This window comes from Nymphaea colorata, chromosome 1, assembly GCF_008831285.2.
Source record: "Nymphaea colorata isolate Beijing-Zhang1983 chromosome 1, ASM883128v2, whole genome shotgun sequence".
In the NCBI taxonomy this organism is placed as follows: Eukaryota; Viridiplantae; Streptophyta; class Magnoliopsida; order Nymphaeales; family Nymphaeaceae; genus Nymphaea; species Nymphaea colorata.
The window spans coordinates 20,409,214-20,426,196 of NC_045138.2; the positions used below are offsets into that span (position 1 = coordinate 20,409,214).

The 16,983-nt window shown below is 36.0% G+C and overlaps 1 protein-coding gene and 1 long non-coding RNA gene across 8 annotated transcripts; one reads left to right on the top strand and one right to left on the bottom strand.

The window, feature by feature from the left end:
- The first annotated feature begins 824 nt into the window (after positions 1–824).
- On the top strand, positions 825–5,762 carry LOC116260586 (fra a 1-associated protein-like). Its single transcript, XM_031639042.2, has 2 exons — positions 825–1,265; positions 5,097–5,762. Exons 1-2 carry the CDS (start codon positions 1,051–1,053, stop codon positions 5,425–5,427), a joined length of 546 nt encoding a protein of 181 aa, XP_031494902.1. The 5' UTR covers positions 825–1,050; the 3' UTR covers positions 5,428–5,762.
- On the bottom strand, positions 5,394–14,397 carry LOC116260607 (uncharacterized). 7 transcript variants are annotated; one of them, XR_004174151.2, is made up of 4 exons: positions 13,975–14,397; positions 13,586–13,830; positions 9,318–11,344; positions 5,394–5,514 (listed from the first exon to the last, which is right to left on the bottom strand). It is a non-coding gene; the product is annotated as an uncharacterized LOC116260607 (long non-coding RNA). The 7 variants fall into 7 exon arrangements; XR_007574268.1 differs by having other exon boundaries at positions 13,586–13,869; XR_007574271.1 differs by having other exon boundaries at positions 9,318–11,145; positions 11,221–11,344; positions 13,586–14,397.
- Between the last annotated feature and the right edge of the window lie 2,586 nt (positions 14,398–16,983).

The following is a 16,983-nucleotide window of genomic DNA, read 5'->3' on the forward strand; positions in this document are numbered from 1 at the left end:
GAAACCAGACATTTTAATTTTTTACTGAAAAGATATTTTAAATGAAATATGAACATCTTTATATTGATAAAAACTATTTTATATAAAACATGCTTTCATTGAAATTGTTTTATGAAAAATATGATTTTTTATTATGAAAATACTAATTATATGGAAACTATTTATTTTTTGTTACTATAAAAACACAAAGTCTAACAAATGACCAACTTGATATAGTTCTGCATCAACATATTCTTGAGATCATATCTGTAAGGTTGGATTGTCAGAAAAGACATTTTCAACATTAAAATTAAGGCATCTAGTTTTTATTCCAGACCTAAGCATCTGGTTTCTACCCTTTTTTATATATAAATAATTAAGAAATTATTGGTTTCTGTATTGGCCTTAAAAAAGTTTAAATTTAAATTAATCTTCATGTCAGCAACACTAGGTAGAGTATTTCTTTTAACCATCATAACGCCAATGTGGAAGCTTTAGCTCATAAAAACCATCTTTATAAACTTTTAAAATTTGAATTGAAGAAACATCTTTAGATTCGATTCGTTAAAATGAATAAAAAGGAACATATATGAAGAAACAAAAAATCGTGCTACATTTTCTGTTTCTTCTTGAGACGAAAAACATTTATAACACGAAGGGAGTTTCTTCGGCCTCAAGTTACCTGTGGCGGTTTCTGTAACGGGCTAGGATGCTGATAGGTCCGACTCGAATCGACGTGGCAAGCGAGACACGCCACGATCCTGACTAGACCACGCGCCCACACCCACCTAACCAGATGGTCTGAGCCCACCGGGTTTGACTCTTTTTATTTATTTGTTATTTTTTAAACCTTGCGGAACCCATACCGAACCCTGGGAGCCGAAAGCTTGTCGGCAAGAAGACACGATACGAGTCGATAATCAGACGCGACTCAATATCGGAGCGAATCGTCTTAACCACCGGGACTGCTCCGGAAAGCCCTGTATTTATTTGCGTTCTGCGACTGGAAGCGTCTCGATCCTCGTTGTCGCCTGCGTCTTCCCCCGTTCCCCGTAGAGAGAGAGGGAGAGGATGGATGAGGAGAAACGGTGGCGGAGGAGAACGGGGGATGAGGGATTCAGAGGGATTGGTGAAGGAGGGGATGTGGTGGAGGTGGGTGGATCCGGCGATCGGTGTTCCATGAGGAGGGTGGTCAAAAACCACTGCTGGACGGAGGAGGTCGACCCGGGGAATTTCGTGCGCAAGTGCGAGAAGACGCAGCAGCTCCTTCGCAAATGCGTCGGAAGGTCGGTTCCTACCTTTCTTTTCTCTTCCTCTTGTTTTTTGCTCGGAGTCGATTGTTGTCGTGCTTTTCACAAGCCTGTGTGTTGTTTATTCATTTACCCTTGATGCCGGCAAGCATGTAGATTCCTTTGAATCAAAGACTGGGTACGTCCTCTCCGTTCTTCTTCCTTGCTCGTTCTGAGGATGCTTGTCGTTCTCTCATGGGGTTTCTGGAGGTGTAATGTCCAGAAGTGCCGAAGGTCCTTTTCATGTCTTACTGGATTAGTCTACATTTTTTCGTTATCCTTGCTCTTTCTCTTTCCCGAATTTTACCGATAAATGTTTTTTGGTGACATGGCTTTTCTGAATTTGTTACATGCATTCATTTGATGGTTTTTCATTATTGTGAGTGCTCAAGTTGGCTTCTCTAGTGGACTGAAAGGGGTATAGATATGATTTATGTTTTCCTCTGTAGTGTGTTTGGTTATTTTTTTCATCGGTAGCGGAGAAATCGCCAACTTAAGCAGAATGAATAAATTATCGGTATACATAAGAGTTTCGTTGAAGTGTTTAATGGGTTGGCCTTAAAGACCCTTAGGAAAGATGTCGTGAATTCAATACCTGGTGCTTTTGCTATGAGTTGGCGCCTATTGAACGGTACTGGAGAAGGGGCATATTCTAGTTTCGCTAGGTAACAGAGCTACAGATGGCTTATAGATTTTAGCTAATTGAATACAAAAAACTATTTTTTAAGTGCGAATTGTTTGCACTTCTTTTATTGCTTCCAGAAGAATATGGTTTGCTTGCTTTGTTAATTCTAAAACACTGTGTTATGCTTTGTCTCGATTTATTATTCTGACGTTAGGTGCTGAAACTTTGCTCTAGTTTGATCTTTCAACTGTGTAAGTTTCTTGTACGGTTATTTAATTCAATATGTTCTTTTGTCCATCTAAACAATGCTTTTAGCTAGCCAAGAACAGCAACCATAGTTAGAGCAGACTTATTTGCAACATTTTTTAGATCTAGAATAGGATGCATATTCTAAAGATTTTTAGATCCAAAAAGTGAAAAAATTCATAGTGCAAAAACCAATGACATTAACTGCCTAAGGAAATGATAACACCACAGGTTCTGGTGTTTGAACTTTGAAGTTTTCCGGAATTTGAAAGATGGTAATACAGAGTAGAATTTTTGTTGCAGAACAAAAGGATGTCAGCCACTAAGAGGATTAGATGGGCGAACAGGCATGTCTAATAGGTTTCTCACTCTGTTATCATGTTTAACATAGTTATTATCTTTCTCTCTCTCATGGCTCCTATCTTGATGAATATGAATGAATTATTGGCAATAAACAAGTCTAAATCTGAAAGGACGTCCATGCTTTCCATTTTACTATATGTTTGTGCACATTGTGTTTTTAATTTCTGAACCTGACCTTGGGTTGGGATTTCACTTGTCATGAATTATAGGCCTTATGAATATAAATAAATATAAGGGACCATTTCTTTTGTTTGTGTAAACTCAATTCCGTAGATATAATGAAATGTCTATTTTGTCTATATTATGGATGTGACTAGTTGGGAAGAAGTGAATGATCTTTGGCTTGTTAGAGCTGGCACTTATCTAGATGAAGTGACGCGAGCGTTAAAAGAGGTTGTTTGCTTGGTTGGCCTTTTTGTAAAATCTGGGTGCATGATAATGTGTTTACATTGTGGTTAGGCTAGGTGGGTGCATTGTTGCAAAGTGCGTACCATAACTTACATATCATGAAATGATATGTGATACAATATATCAACGAAGTGATGAACATCAATCAGTTTAACATGCATAAGTCACATAAATCACTAAGGAATAAACTTAAAATCTTTTACATCATGAAATGACAAACGAAATGATAATCCATCGTCTTTTCCTTCAAACTCTACCTTCTGACATATATAGGCTCCTCATAACCAGATGTACCATTTCCTGGAATATGGTGATGGCTTTTTCAAGGTGCTCCAAGTTGGTAGGATCAATTTACTTTATATCTGATTCATAATTTCCTTTTTTCTTTAAAAAGTGAAAAAATAATCAACACACTTAGAGTACAAGTGTATATCAAATCAACTTATGAACCGTGTCTCTTTTTAGTTGGTGCTTTTGCCGAGATCTCCCCATGGCAATTGGTTTTTTACAATAATTGGAAACAAGTTTTAGCTGATTATCACTTTGCATTTGAGTGCATTGCTGTTTGTTGCTGTGTAGGGTCGGTTAAAGCCATTTTTTTAAAATCAAAATTTATATTAGAGATGGAAGATTTTATACCTTTCATGGTGAAATAAACTTTTACGGACAAGGAGACCTTGTTTCTTCAACACAAAATTGAGCTTCAAGTCGAGGAAAAACTTCCTCACACTCCCAAGGATGTACATGTCAGGCACGAGGGGGATTTTATACCCACAAATGGAAAAGTCTTCGGGTCCCCTTCCAATTCAACCAGTCCCATTTACTATATGGAAAGTACTTAGTAGTGCATCATATTATGCAAGCCTCATATTGTATTTCATGTACATTAGAGGATCTTATACCCCTTGAAACTAGTAATATCATTAAACTCTAAATATTAGATTACATAAACAGATATACGCAAATACTTGGTGGTTATCAAGTGTCAACTATGAGGTTGATTGTTTGAATCCAATGGCTTTAACTGTTTAAACCAAGTTTCCACAGACCAATTTGTATTCTGCTAATCTAGAAGGATGAACAAGCTGGAGCTTGTCTTGGCTAACCACAAGGAACGGTGTGTTCCTTGATGATGTCTGGGGCCTAACCTTTTGTGTTTACTTTGGTTGCAATTTTGTGTAGTTTACTGTTTACTGTTATTACCTTTAGGTGAAAAGGCAATCATGGCTGTGGTGTAAGGCAATCGTGGCTGTGGTGTGTGAGCTGAAGCCTCCATGCTTGAGGTTTCCAGATTTTATGAAAGTCTGTGAACCAGGTCAAAAGTACTTTCAAAGAGGCTGTCTCTGGCTCTAATTCGTCCTTTATAGTGAAAGCTGATGTTCTCCAAATTTTTATGTGCCTGCTAATTTATGCCAAGTGTTATCCAGAGCATAGAACTAATACCACCAACTTGAAATTCAGTCTGGTCTCTTTAGAGCTATCAGTATGTTGTTGTTTTGATATCTTGATAATGGGGCTGCATTGCGTGGGTATGATCATGAGCATTTGGTGGATGATTTTTGCGACGGTAGTATCTTTGGTGCATGTATGAGGCATTATCATGTAGATGCGCTGTTATGGAGGGGCCAATGGAACCGATTGTTTCGTGTACCTGTATTGCATGTGCTTGTTCTACGAATGGTGGGTGTCCTATAACTAGAACATGACAGGTTGTTAGGTAAGAAAGACAAACACGATGCTGTATTTTTTGGATTTAATTTATATTTTCGTCCATATAATTGAATAAATTAAAATATCTTATGTTCTGGTTGAGTAAATTGGGCACGATAGATCTGTAATTAGTTTGTCTTCAAGTTCTTCATGACCTGTGGAAACTTCCTCTTCCAAGTTTTTTTGACTTCAGTCCAAGCTTGCCTTTAGCCAAATATTCGCTCTCATGTAGAAACCCATCTAATTTCGGGGGATTTTTACCTATCATCAGGATGCCTGTGGGCAGATGCTAGTATCTGATTTTTTCTGCATTGAATTTTTCCCTGCAGCGCTCTCGTGTTTTGACCTTGATAACTATTCTTGTAAAACACCATCCTTTTGGGGTATTATACTTCGTCACTAGCTGTCGTAGGAGAAGCTGCTCGTCCGACTTGTTTGCTTAGTCATATAAAATGCTCTGTTTTCCAATCGTGCAGGCCCGTGGAAGTGGTGGAGTCGGACACAGAATACTCTGAAGAGAACGTCACGTACAATACCAGCATTGATTCGTTGCCATATGAATCCTCCAATCCCGAGCCGTTCACGTTCCCTGGGCTCCGAAGCGACCTCGAGTTTCTTGAGCAGGGGATCGTTGGTAGCTTCTCACGTTTCATCGAGGCAGCAGAGGAAATGAAGAACTACTTCCAATCACTGAGCGGATTTTCACGCGACTGGGAGTCCAGGAACCGGTCGACAAAATCAGCGGATGGTCCGTTTGAAATCCCTATCAGCGATTCTGAAGATGCTGGCAAGAGCACCGACGTCTAAGCCATCCTTTTTCCATGGGCACGCGGATTGGGTTGCGGGAACATCGAAATCACATGCGGTTGTGTCAGCCCATATAATGCGTACCTGCTAAAATTGATACTATATCAGCCGATTCGCCTTTATGTGGGCTGATATGTTAAGAAAATAATAATATATATAGTTAAGCTTTAAATGCTAACTTACCGATTTGGGTTCTAGGACAAGAAGATAGGAAAGGATGTTTACATTACTGTTTTACTCAAAGCTAGCTAGCCGGCTGTCTCTTAAAGAACGTGGACGTGAAAGGCCCGTCGCCTTTTAGTACAAACGTAATCCGCATTTGTCAGTGTTTATTACCTCCCTCTGTTCGGTAATGTTGAATTTGTTCTTTTTGTTTTCCGTCATATAACGTACCTCCCTCTTTAGGCGCCCTACAAGACTAAGAGAGAGTTCCGTCTGTTGAATGGTAGGATTGAGTCATGAGTATTTTTGGTAAGAAAGGAACGGTGCGAGAGACCTTTTCTTTTGTTACTTTATATGGGACTGCTCTGGAAGGTCATCTGGCTCGCGCCTTTCACGGTCAAAACGCGTGGCTTGGGAACTTCACTTTCAGGACTTGTCGGATATGGTTTCAAAATTTTGCTTCTTTGCAAAACGAGGATTTGAAACTTTCACTGCCTAAGCATTGCAAAATAAGGATTTAAAACTCTCATTTGTGAGTTCTTGTAAATTAAAAAGAGTTTGAAAAATGCAAGAGTCTGGTAAAACTAAAAGAAAGAAAACATTACCATGCTCAGAGAAATTCCAAACAATACAAAGTTTTGACAAAAAACATTTATAAATAAGTAATCATTTGAAAACCGAAATCATTTTCAAAATTCGCTAAAGAAGTGAATTTAAAAGTTCAACACAACATTTGAAAATTTTACAAAAAACACAAGAATCTATCGAGATTTTAAAAATTTCAAGACACAACTTGTTGAAGTTGAAAGATGACATGCTTGTAAGAGTCATGAGCTTTGTCAATGAAAATAGTTTGAAAGAGTCTGCCGAATTTTCTATTAAAATGTGTCGACTTAGCTAAAAAGTTTGTTTTCCCTATAACAAGTGTAAGACTTTTGTAACAGAAGAAAAATTTCTAATGAAGCTTCAAAACTTTTCAAAAAATTGAACATGATAAATTTTGAAATTATAAAGATAATTGTGAAAGTTGTCAGTTTATAAAAAATTGAACGTTTGCAAAAGATCTGTAAAACTAGGAAAACTTTTACAAAACAAAGAAAAATCTCAAATAACGTAAATCTTTCATACAGACGTTTAAAAACATGCTAAAATCATTATCAAAATCACTAACAAAGTTTAAAAAATTTAGAAGTTGCTTAAAATTTTTTTAAAAATTGAACGTATCAAACATTTAAAAATTTTCATGCTTTACTCTTTTAAGTTGTGAGTTGCAAAATCATTGAAAGTTGTGACTTTCAGAAAATTGAAACTTCTCAAAATGTTTTGAAAGTGCACCATCTTGCAAAATAAGCATTTGAAAGTTTCAAGACCCAAGCTTAAAGAATTGTGAAAGTTGGGAGTTCTTACAATCTAAAATAAAAGACTTGTGAAAGTTGGGAGTTCTTACAATCTAAAATAAAAGACTTGTGAAAGTTATGAGTTCTTATAAACTAAATACAGTATAAATGTGTAAAGGTTTTGTAAATAGAAATACATTTACCAAAAACTCTTGAAAAACATGTTGCCTTGTAAGAGCTGAAATCACTTTCAATATTCGCTTAAAAATCCCATTTGTAAATTCAACACGACACTTAACTTTTTTTTCAAAAGCTAAACTGTACCAAGCTTTGAAAAGTTTCCAAACTTGTCAAAATAGGGAGTTGCTAAACGTATGAAACTTGTGAGTTTTGTAACAATTTGCATGTGATTAGAAATTTTTTTACTAAAACTTGTCAAGTTAGTCAAAGAGTTTGTGTTCCATATAAAATGTGTAAAAAGTGCAACAAATTTGTAAAACACAAAAAATTTTGATATGAAAGCTTCAAAACTTTTTAAGAATTGAAGTGTGACAAGTTTTTAAAACTTTAAAGGTCTTCCTTGTCAAAGTTGTAAGTTTAAAATCAGAAGCAGTTTGAAAGTGTCTAAAAATGTTTACATGTACAAAATTTTGAAAATAAAAATAAATGACATGATTTCCAAGAATTTGAAAATAGTGCCAAAATTTTAACAAAAAAACTTCTAAAAAAGTAATAACTTAGAAAACAAAAAATAATTCTCCGAATGAATGTGAGTTCAAAATAATAAGTGCAAATTTTAAAAATTGAAAAATGTGTTCAGCTTTGAAATTTTAAACAAGTGACTCGTGAAATCTGATTCAAGGTTGAGAAACATGAAAAAAATACGAGTTTTGTAAGCTAAAACAGTTTTAAAAAGCAAAATTTTAATAAACGTACAAAATCATTTACCAAACAAAGAGAAATATCATATAGTGCAAAATTTTCACAAAAAATAGTTAAAAACATGTTACAATCATTGTCAAAATCACTCATAAAAGTTTATAAACTTGATGTGTTCCTTGAAAACTTTTCACAAAAAAAAAACATCAACCAATTGAAAGCTTGCAAAATTTTGTAAAAGTGAGATACCTTGAAATTTTCAAAAAAGTGTAAATTTCAAAATGACACCTCAAAATGTTTCCAAAAGAAGTAAAAAAAGTGCCAAGAGTTTTCTAAAATCAAATAATTTTCAAATCACATCTTGCAATTTTTTTCAAAAAAATGCAAATAAGAAAAGTTTCAACATCTGAGTTGACAAAACTTGTCAAGATTATGAGTTCTTGTAAACTAAAAGAGTTTGAGAGACAAGACTTTTGTAACAGTCAAAAGAACCCTTGTCAGTTTCAAAGAAATTTCAAATATTACAATAGTGTTTTGCGATAGAAACATTAAGTTTTTTCAAAATTTGAGCCAAAAATCCATTATATTGTTCAACACAACACATGGAAATTTTTAAAAAAACCAAAGATCTAAAAAGTTATTAAAATTTCAAGACTTGTTAAAGTTCAAATTCGCAAATTTTTTTATTAAAATTGGTCAAGTTAGACAAAAAGGTTTGTATTCATTATAAAAAAAAATGTAAAAAAGTTCAATTGTGTTCATTATAAAAAAGGTAACAAAGTTCATCAGACTTGTGAAAGTTGTTAAGTTAGCAAATTAGAAGCAGTTTAAAATGTTTTAAAAACACTTAGTAGAAATTTTTGAAATTCCTCAAAAAGACTCTAGTTGTTTCAAAATATGTACAAAACTTTGAAAAATAAAGATAGATGTTATGGTGGACAAGAATCTACAAATCACGCAAAAATATTACATAGAGAACTTTCAAAAACGGCACCTTAGAAAACCAAAAAGAAATGTCAAAATCACACAACAGTACAAATGTGAGTTCAAAGCAATAGGTGCAAAAACTTAGCAAATTAAAGATTGTGTTAAGCTTTTGAAATTTTCAAAAGGTGCTATGTATCACCATGCTGCTATACTTCATGTTTTCATTCTTACTACTTTGAATGTTCAGAAAAAATTCAAGTGAATGTGATCTATATATAGGTGGCAACATATGGTTTCAGTAATGTTCAGAAATGTTAGACCACATTTTTTAAGCGAAGTATTAAACTCCTAGCGTAGTTCATCAGCTGATTTTTTTTTTCCGGCGCAATCCCGTTGGACCACATACTGGTGTCGGTCTCAGGGAAAATTTTCAACCCCTGGCCTGGTTCATCAGTCTCACAAGTCCTGATTGATCACGTACCTTTCTGAACAACTTGTGGAGAACCACCATTACTTATGGCAGCGTCAGTGCACTGTGCAGCAAGGGAAGCCATAAAGGCAGCAAGAAGTGATAGACGTACTTACAGTAATTCTGAGAGGACTTTCAGCATTTAGGATGGATACTCCTGCTACCATGGACTACATTAAAGAACTCTGCCAGCTAGACAATGTTGAGAGGTACTTGCAGAGTGTGATCGCCCACAGCTAAGGCATTCCTGATGCTGTGTTTCACATGTAGTTGCATGAATTCGTATGCCGAGATTTCCTGGTTGTGTCACTCATTCTTATCCTCTTTGAGCCAAAATATTGCATAGAAAACCCAGAATAAATAAGGCTGTGCCATCACTTCCTCCAGTTAAGGGGCGTTTGGTAAGAAAAACATTCTTTCTTTCCAAAACAGCCCCTGCTGGAGGAGCGCCCTCCTAAACGAATTAATCAAAATAGCAAGTATAAAATTTAAGGCATATAATAAATATTGCAATTATAGTTACTATTTCTAAACCAATAATCAAATATTTAACATAATTACACTGTGTATATGAAGCACTGATTGATTTTATCTGGTGAAGGGGAATTACAACCTGTTTTGCAAAACGAAGGAAGCCTCATAGAACATGTAAAAAAATTTGTAAAACAAAAATATATTTGTTATAATGTTTAGCAATCTTTCAAATAGTGCAAAGAATTCTACTTGCAGAAAATGTGAGCTTAGAAAAGCCAAACTATCAAAGTCTCTCAAAAGTGCAAAGATTTATGAGTTTTAAACTGCATTTACAAAATTTGAAGAAAAATGAAAAATTAAAATTCTTATAAGATATAATTTTACTTATAAAATGTCCAAATTTACAAAACTTGTGAAAGTTGTGAATATTGTAAACTAAAAACAGTCTATAATGCAAGGGTTTTTCAAACTAGAAAAATTGGGAACATGATGATCTTGAGGGTCTCCCCTAAAAAATTGTTTGTCTGAATGATGGAACAAATGTCAAATAACTCATCAAGGTGCTTATACGGAACTTAGTAAGACAACACATAAAATGATGGTAACATCTGAATTAAGTGTGGTTCAAATTGACAGTTTGAAACCAACAGGTCAAAATGAGTCTCTTCCAAACAGATTTTCCAGAAGGAGCCTTAGGTCTTTGTGTAAGACAAGTTAAAACATGCCCAGACCAAAAATTAGAACTTTTCAACTAGATTTAATGTTTTTAAACGAATTTTAAATCTCAAACAAAATTATGCTGAAGAACAGAATTATACAGGTTGAAAACTAGATCACTTCTTTTTTGTTTCTTCACAGGCTGAAGATGCAGAATTTACTCTAAAGTATGCAAGCACTCAGAAATAACCAAAAACATATAAACAAACTTCAATAAAACAAAAAAATAAAAAAAATAGCCCTTACATGTGCACTTGATCCTTCATTTCGCACAATCAACATAACAAATCATGCAAACAAGAAAAGTGAGCCTAGAAACATGATGTATGTCAATGCTACATGTAACTAACTATGCTCAAAACCTATATGTAACTAACTAATCTAACCTTATAAAGAAATAGAAAGATCAATAAAGTTATTCTATTACTTCAATGTTCAAATATAACCAGCAATTGCACAGCTTCATATATGATCATGAATTTTTTTTTTTTTTTTAAAATCAGATCCAAACTACTTCATACAAGTCAGACTTCAACGACTTCACAGCAATCATCGACAAATTCAAAACATATAGACAGTGACCAGACTTTATATATTATCTGAATATTTCCACAAAAAAACAGTTTTAAACATTTCACCTTTCAACAACATCCACAAAGCTTACAACCAGACCCACAACTGAACTGCTTCTCCATGCCCACAAATCAGACACGCATTTGATTTCTTTTCCACGATAAACGCTCACATCCACATCTGAGTTTCCAATAGCAACTAGCACAACATCATATATGTGCCCATCTAGATGATGTTCACAAGTATTAGGTTTACCTGGGCAATCAAGAGAAAGGGGCATTGCTGTTTGTTGCAACTGACGAGATCCCAGATCTCCTAACAGCAGATTTTTGGTGATGAACACGTCTAGGAAGTAGACCATAACGACTAAGAAAAACACCTGCAATCGAGTATATCAGAACACATTTAGAGATGGTGTCAGATGGCCCTAGATTCAAGCCACCTCTCATACCATGTTGACAACAAAGGAGGAGAATCAGAAAAGTTGTCCTTCATTAACTCTAATATTCTTAAACAGACTAGTGAAAAATGACTGGAGGACCAACATATTGCAAGAAAAAAAAAAAAAGAGTACAATGATTTGATAGAAATTTCAACTTACTACTCTAAGCTTATAAATATTCTCTCTCTCTCTCTCTCTACATATATATATATATATATATATATATATGTGTATATATATATTTGGAAATAGTCCACGGCTAGTACTGCTAAGAAAACTAAAAAGAAAAATATGAAGCAGTAAACAAGATGAAGAATACATATATATATATATAATATATATATTCTTCATCTTGTTTACTGCTTCATATTTTTCTTTTTAGTTTTCTTAGCAGTATATTCTTCATCTTGTTTACTGCTTCATTTTTTTTTTTAGCTTTCTTAGCAGTGCTAGCCGTGGACTATTTCCAACAGCTACATTTGTAACTGTTGTGTAGGAACTAGTCCAACAGCCAATCTTCTTCTTTGATCTTCTTTATTCAATTTTATAGTCTATAAATAAGTGAATGTTCTTCCTGTGCAACTTATGGCCTGACTGCAAGTTTGTATGGTCATTCATTCATAAACATATTCATGATTTATTCCCTGTGGTGGCTTTGACTGTGATATTGGGACTTCAAATTGGCCATTGTAAGACTGATTTCTACCCTTGTTTTTAATCTAATTAACAGAAATAGTCCCTATCCTAATGGGTTGCAAATTACAAAAACCAGGGCCATATTTGAAGGAGAAATGAATGATAATTTGCAGGCAGAGCAGCTATCTCTCAGGAACTCCTTTCTTATAAAATAAGAACAACTTTCCACTTGGTTCCACCACAATATCTGAAAATGGACAAAGTAGTACGCCGATCTAGATCACATAGAAAATACTCATTCAATGAGCAACAGCACAAAGCAACCAGTGGTCTGGAAGGCATATAAGCTTAGGGCTTTTAACTTTTAAGGAATTTGCAGAAATTAGATGTAATCAAAATCATAAAGCATCGCCAAGATAGAAGTAACAATGTAACATGACTCTGACGTATGTCTGTAATAAACTACACAGTTTCTACGTCTATGTCACAATTTTATTGCTTGAAAAGTTTTTGCCTGTGACACTTTTTTTTTATGTGCAGATTTACCTACGACACATCTAGGGTCTAGTTCTGTGATTGCAGAAAGCCACTGTCAGGGTGAGATTTGCACTCAGGATGATCTATTTGATGTATGGGTCAAGCAACAGCCAACATTTCAACTCAGATTAAACTTGTATCACATTTAAGCAACAAAATCAACCTTATTGATTCTTAAATTTCAGTACATTTCATAAAAATTAGTGTACATGCAAATTGTCAAAAATACACCGTCCCTTTCAGCTAGTTATGTGTGCATATGTTAGGTAGACAAGCACATGCATGGACAATATCTCTCAATAACATAAAAATAACTATTAACCAAGAAGGGCAAAATGGCAGAATTATCATGATTATCAATCTAATGTTGAATCTGTATAAAATGCTTGGTATGCTCAAACAAAATAGAATTCGGCTCTTACTGCTAAGCTTCCAAAGGATGCAACTGAAAGTAGAACCTCACATAGAATAAAGATAACAACAAAGCTGTTATTGCAGCAATATTAAATAGGCAATAAAAAAATCAAAAATGTCTCTCAAACACCAGAAAGGTGAGATAACTTTCAGATCCTGAGTTTGCATACCATGCTGGGGGTTAAGGGCGAAAAACATAATGTAGAGCTGAGGAATAAACAGGAAGTTGTGATTAATTTCGCTAGACGGAAAACAATATTTTTCCTTGTATCCTGATATGAAACAAGAAGAAGAAAAACAGACGTGGCAACCCTGCAGAGAAGAGCATGCCTTCTAACAAGTGTGAATCACGCGATGAAACTAAAACTTTTAAGGCATAGAATCTACGGACGGATCTCTAAAGCTAATTAAACGATTTTTCATATTTTCGAAAAGAAATTAAGAAATAGTTAAAAGTGAACCGAGACGGCCTTCCAATGACAGGAACAATATGGAAAAAACTACGATCTGCGATCAATATACTGCAACCAATAATAGATTTTCGAATGTAGGGGCTAGAAAATTAATAAACAATTAATCAAAATCGTTTACCTGAAATCCCAACGTCGTATCCGAACATTAACCCGCCAGTGGCAGCCATGATGCAGGAAACGATGATGATCCGAGTGATATTCCCCTCGAAATGGACCCCTCCAGTCCTCGCCAGTGTCCAGAATCCAGCGGTCATATCCATGGGCGACGACCGTGGGCATCGCCCAGTTTTCTTGTAGTGAGAGGATCGAGCAAAATGTTTCGTCCGCAAGAAAATTCGTGCTCTGAAGAGACGCGGTTCTAGACTGAAATCGATGAAGAAGGAACGAGAGAGAAAAAAAATGCTAAACAAGATGAATAGGACGGAAACGTGATGGACAAGAAGAGGAAAGTTTATGAAATGGACAGTGGTTTGGGTATGAAGGAAAGAATGGAGAAACGAACAATACTTGAAAATCAGACCCTCCGATGACTGCCAAAGGAGGCGAAAGGGGTTCATCTGATGCGAGAGAAGGTTTAAGGCTGCCGATCAGACGATCTTGCAAAGCCCCTCGTCTGCTGCGAGAGATTCCACATTAGGTTCCTCCGATTCGCAAACCCAGCAAAGGGGTCTCCGAAGCCGGAAAAGCTCGTCGCGTTCCACCGACTCTGCCTCCGCCTGAACCTAGGTTCGCCTGCATCCTCTCGCTTCATTCCTTTCCTTGCTCTTACACGACTGCAGGCAGGCATGACTCAAACAACAGGCCCCACGCACGAGAACGATCTTCTTGGAGCCAATGCCAAGAGAATCAGAAAGAGAAAGGGGGGAAGGAAGAGCGCACCAGTCAAGAAGATCCGAGGGCGAACCCTCTTTCTTGATTTACCCGCGAAGCACTCGAGAGCATAAAACAGCCGTTACAAGTCGGCAGAAAAAGGGAAAGCCAAAATGGAATAGACGGCGATGGCGCTGTCAAATACAAATTCGTCATCTTTTATGTCACTAATTCCAAATGCAGCATTTTGTGACGCATGCCTTCAAATATTCCTGGTTCCAAAATGCTATACTTCTTCTCATTTAACACCAAGTTGTGAAGTAAGTTATAATATTAATCCAACCTAGTATACTCGTAAAAATATCATTAGCAGTAGCAGAGGCACGTGGACGCTTGTATGGGCAATTGCCCACGCATTCACACAAATTATTTATTTCCACATTGATATACCTCAACCATTTGACCATATATCTCATGAAGGGTCCGAGATATTAGATATGCTGATATTAAGTATGTCATATCATTTTGATTTGTTTTGTAGATGCATGTGGACTCTCATTTGAACTAACTTTTATTTGTTCAATTTGATAGAAGAAAAATATATCACATTTATTTCATTGATCCATTTAAACCACGAGGTAGTTTTGCAATAGAAACACTTTGTAAGTGTCTTGTGAATCTACTTCAAAAGAGTAGGTTTATGAAACAATAGTTCTAATGTGTAATGAACATGTATCAATCATTAAGACAAATTTATGAAACACTCACAAAGTGCCTTTACTTTTTACCATTAGAACAATTATGTGAGGGTTTTATGAATCTACCTTTAAAACAAGGTATATTAATAAGACACAAGAACTATATATATATATATATAATATATATATATATATATATATATATATATATATATATATATATATATATATATATATATATAATGTTTTTGTGGATTTCAAATCTAAAATAATCAAACACTTCCTGCAACGTTATATTGTTGTTGAATGCTAATATGTAAGTTTGGGCATCGGGCCGGGCCACCGCTAGGTACCCGGTACCCGGCCCGCCACGGGCTTGGGCCCGGGCTTTGACAAAAAAGTTTTCGGGCCAAATTTATCGGGCTCGGCTCGGCCTGGGCTCACTGTGATCGGTGGCGGCCCGATAAGCCCGACATGAGTTTTTTTTTGTTTCTTTCTTTAAAAAGAATGAACTTAGAGAATTTGGAACTTTTATGGGTTAGGTTTTCTTTTCCTCTTTTGGTTTCATTAAGAAATTTCATCGCCGCGAGCTCGAGACTACCTCCTACAGTCTTCTTCATTGGCCGTCGCCCCTTGGCTGCCTCCTCCGGTCCTCCCGTCGGTCGCCGCCATCACACAGCTGCTCTACTTACTTCATCGTCGGTTGCATCGAGTGCTCCTCCAAAGGACTACTTTCTATTTGTTGGTGTTGTTCTTGTTTTTGTTATTTTATTAAGTGCACATATAGTTTACGTTCGTGCTCATTTTTTGAGTGAGCTAGAGGCTAGCAAGTAGCAACCCACCTCAAAGCCCGGCCCTTTAATAATCGGGTCGGGCCGGGCCTCAGGCATAAACCGAAGCCCGAGGCCCGATATTACATGGGCCCGGCCCGGCCCGTTTAGAAACAGGTCGGGCCTCGGGCTAGCTCGTTTTGAATGCCGGGCTTTGATTTTTTCATTTTTAACAAGCCCAGCGTTACTCGTATGCTCCTAAGCAAGTTTCGGTCCTCCTTTTTTTTTTTTTTTAAAGAAAAAGGAGTTTAATCCTAATTGGTTGGACATATTTTTGTAATTTGTAAATATCTAAAGCTGGTTACATGCCCATAAATGAAAGAGTTTTATAAAAAATAAAAAGACTAAAAAGTAAAAAAAAATTATAAAATAGCTCAACACCGTCTCTTTTTACGAATGTCTGACCTTTACAAAGTAGATTAATATTAGTTCTGATTAGCTTCACAGGTGGGAACGGTGGAAAATATTTAATTATTAAGTTGGCAAAATACGTGCCTGCACGTTAATTCCCAAATGCATTAAAATAACCAACCAAATGAAGACCCTCCACCTCCAAAAATCTCCCCCAATAAATCATCATCCTTAGTAAAGTTTTCTTCTTCACTTGGATTTGGATCCTTCCCATGGAGGGGATCCAGCTCAGGGATGGTTCAAATATGGAAAGTCTGAAAAAGTGGATTAAATACATAATAAATTTGCATAGATAGCCATCTATGAGAAACGAAACTACAAAGCACCTCATTCAACCACACGGGATACTACTTAACACTGGGCATCGGGAGGCCGGTAGGTACCTGGTACCCGGTTTGGCTCGGGCTTGGGCTTGGATCAAGAAAAAAGGGCATTGGATCGACCCAAAATGTTATCAAGCCAGTTTGGGTGAGCTCGATAACAGTTTTTTTAATATATTTTATTATTTTTATAAATAGTTATAAATACTTTATTATGGTTTTTAATATTTATATATTATTTTACATTAAAATATATATTTATAATTTAATGGACCGAGTTTGGGGTGTCAGGCCTAGCTTGGTTTCGGATGTCCGACCGACCCGAGCCCGACTTTTTATGAGTTGGGTCGGCCGATGCTTATGCTTAGTACTACTATTCTCCACAGAAATTATAGATAAACTTGGAATCCAATAAGGATTTCTTTTCCTTGTTAGGCGTCCTAACAT

What these genes read in the sequence shown, in the direction of transcription:
- LOC116260586 (XM_031639042.2), top strand. Translation starts at nt 1,051, where the DNA reads ATGGATGAGGAGAAACGGTGGCGGAGGAGAACGGGGGATGAGGGATTC. An exon ending in CTTCGCAAATGCGTCGGAAG is followed by an intron (nt 1,266 to 5,096) that starts GTCGGTTCCTAC and finishes CCAATCGTGCAG; the next exon opens with GCCCGTGGAAGTGGTGGAGT.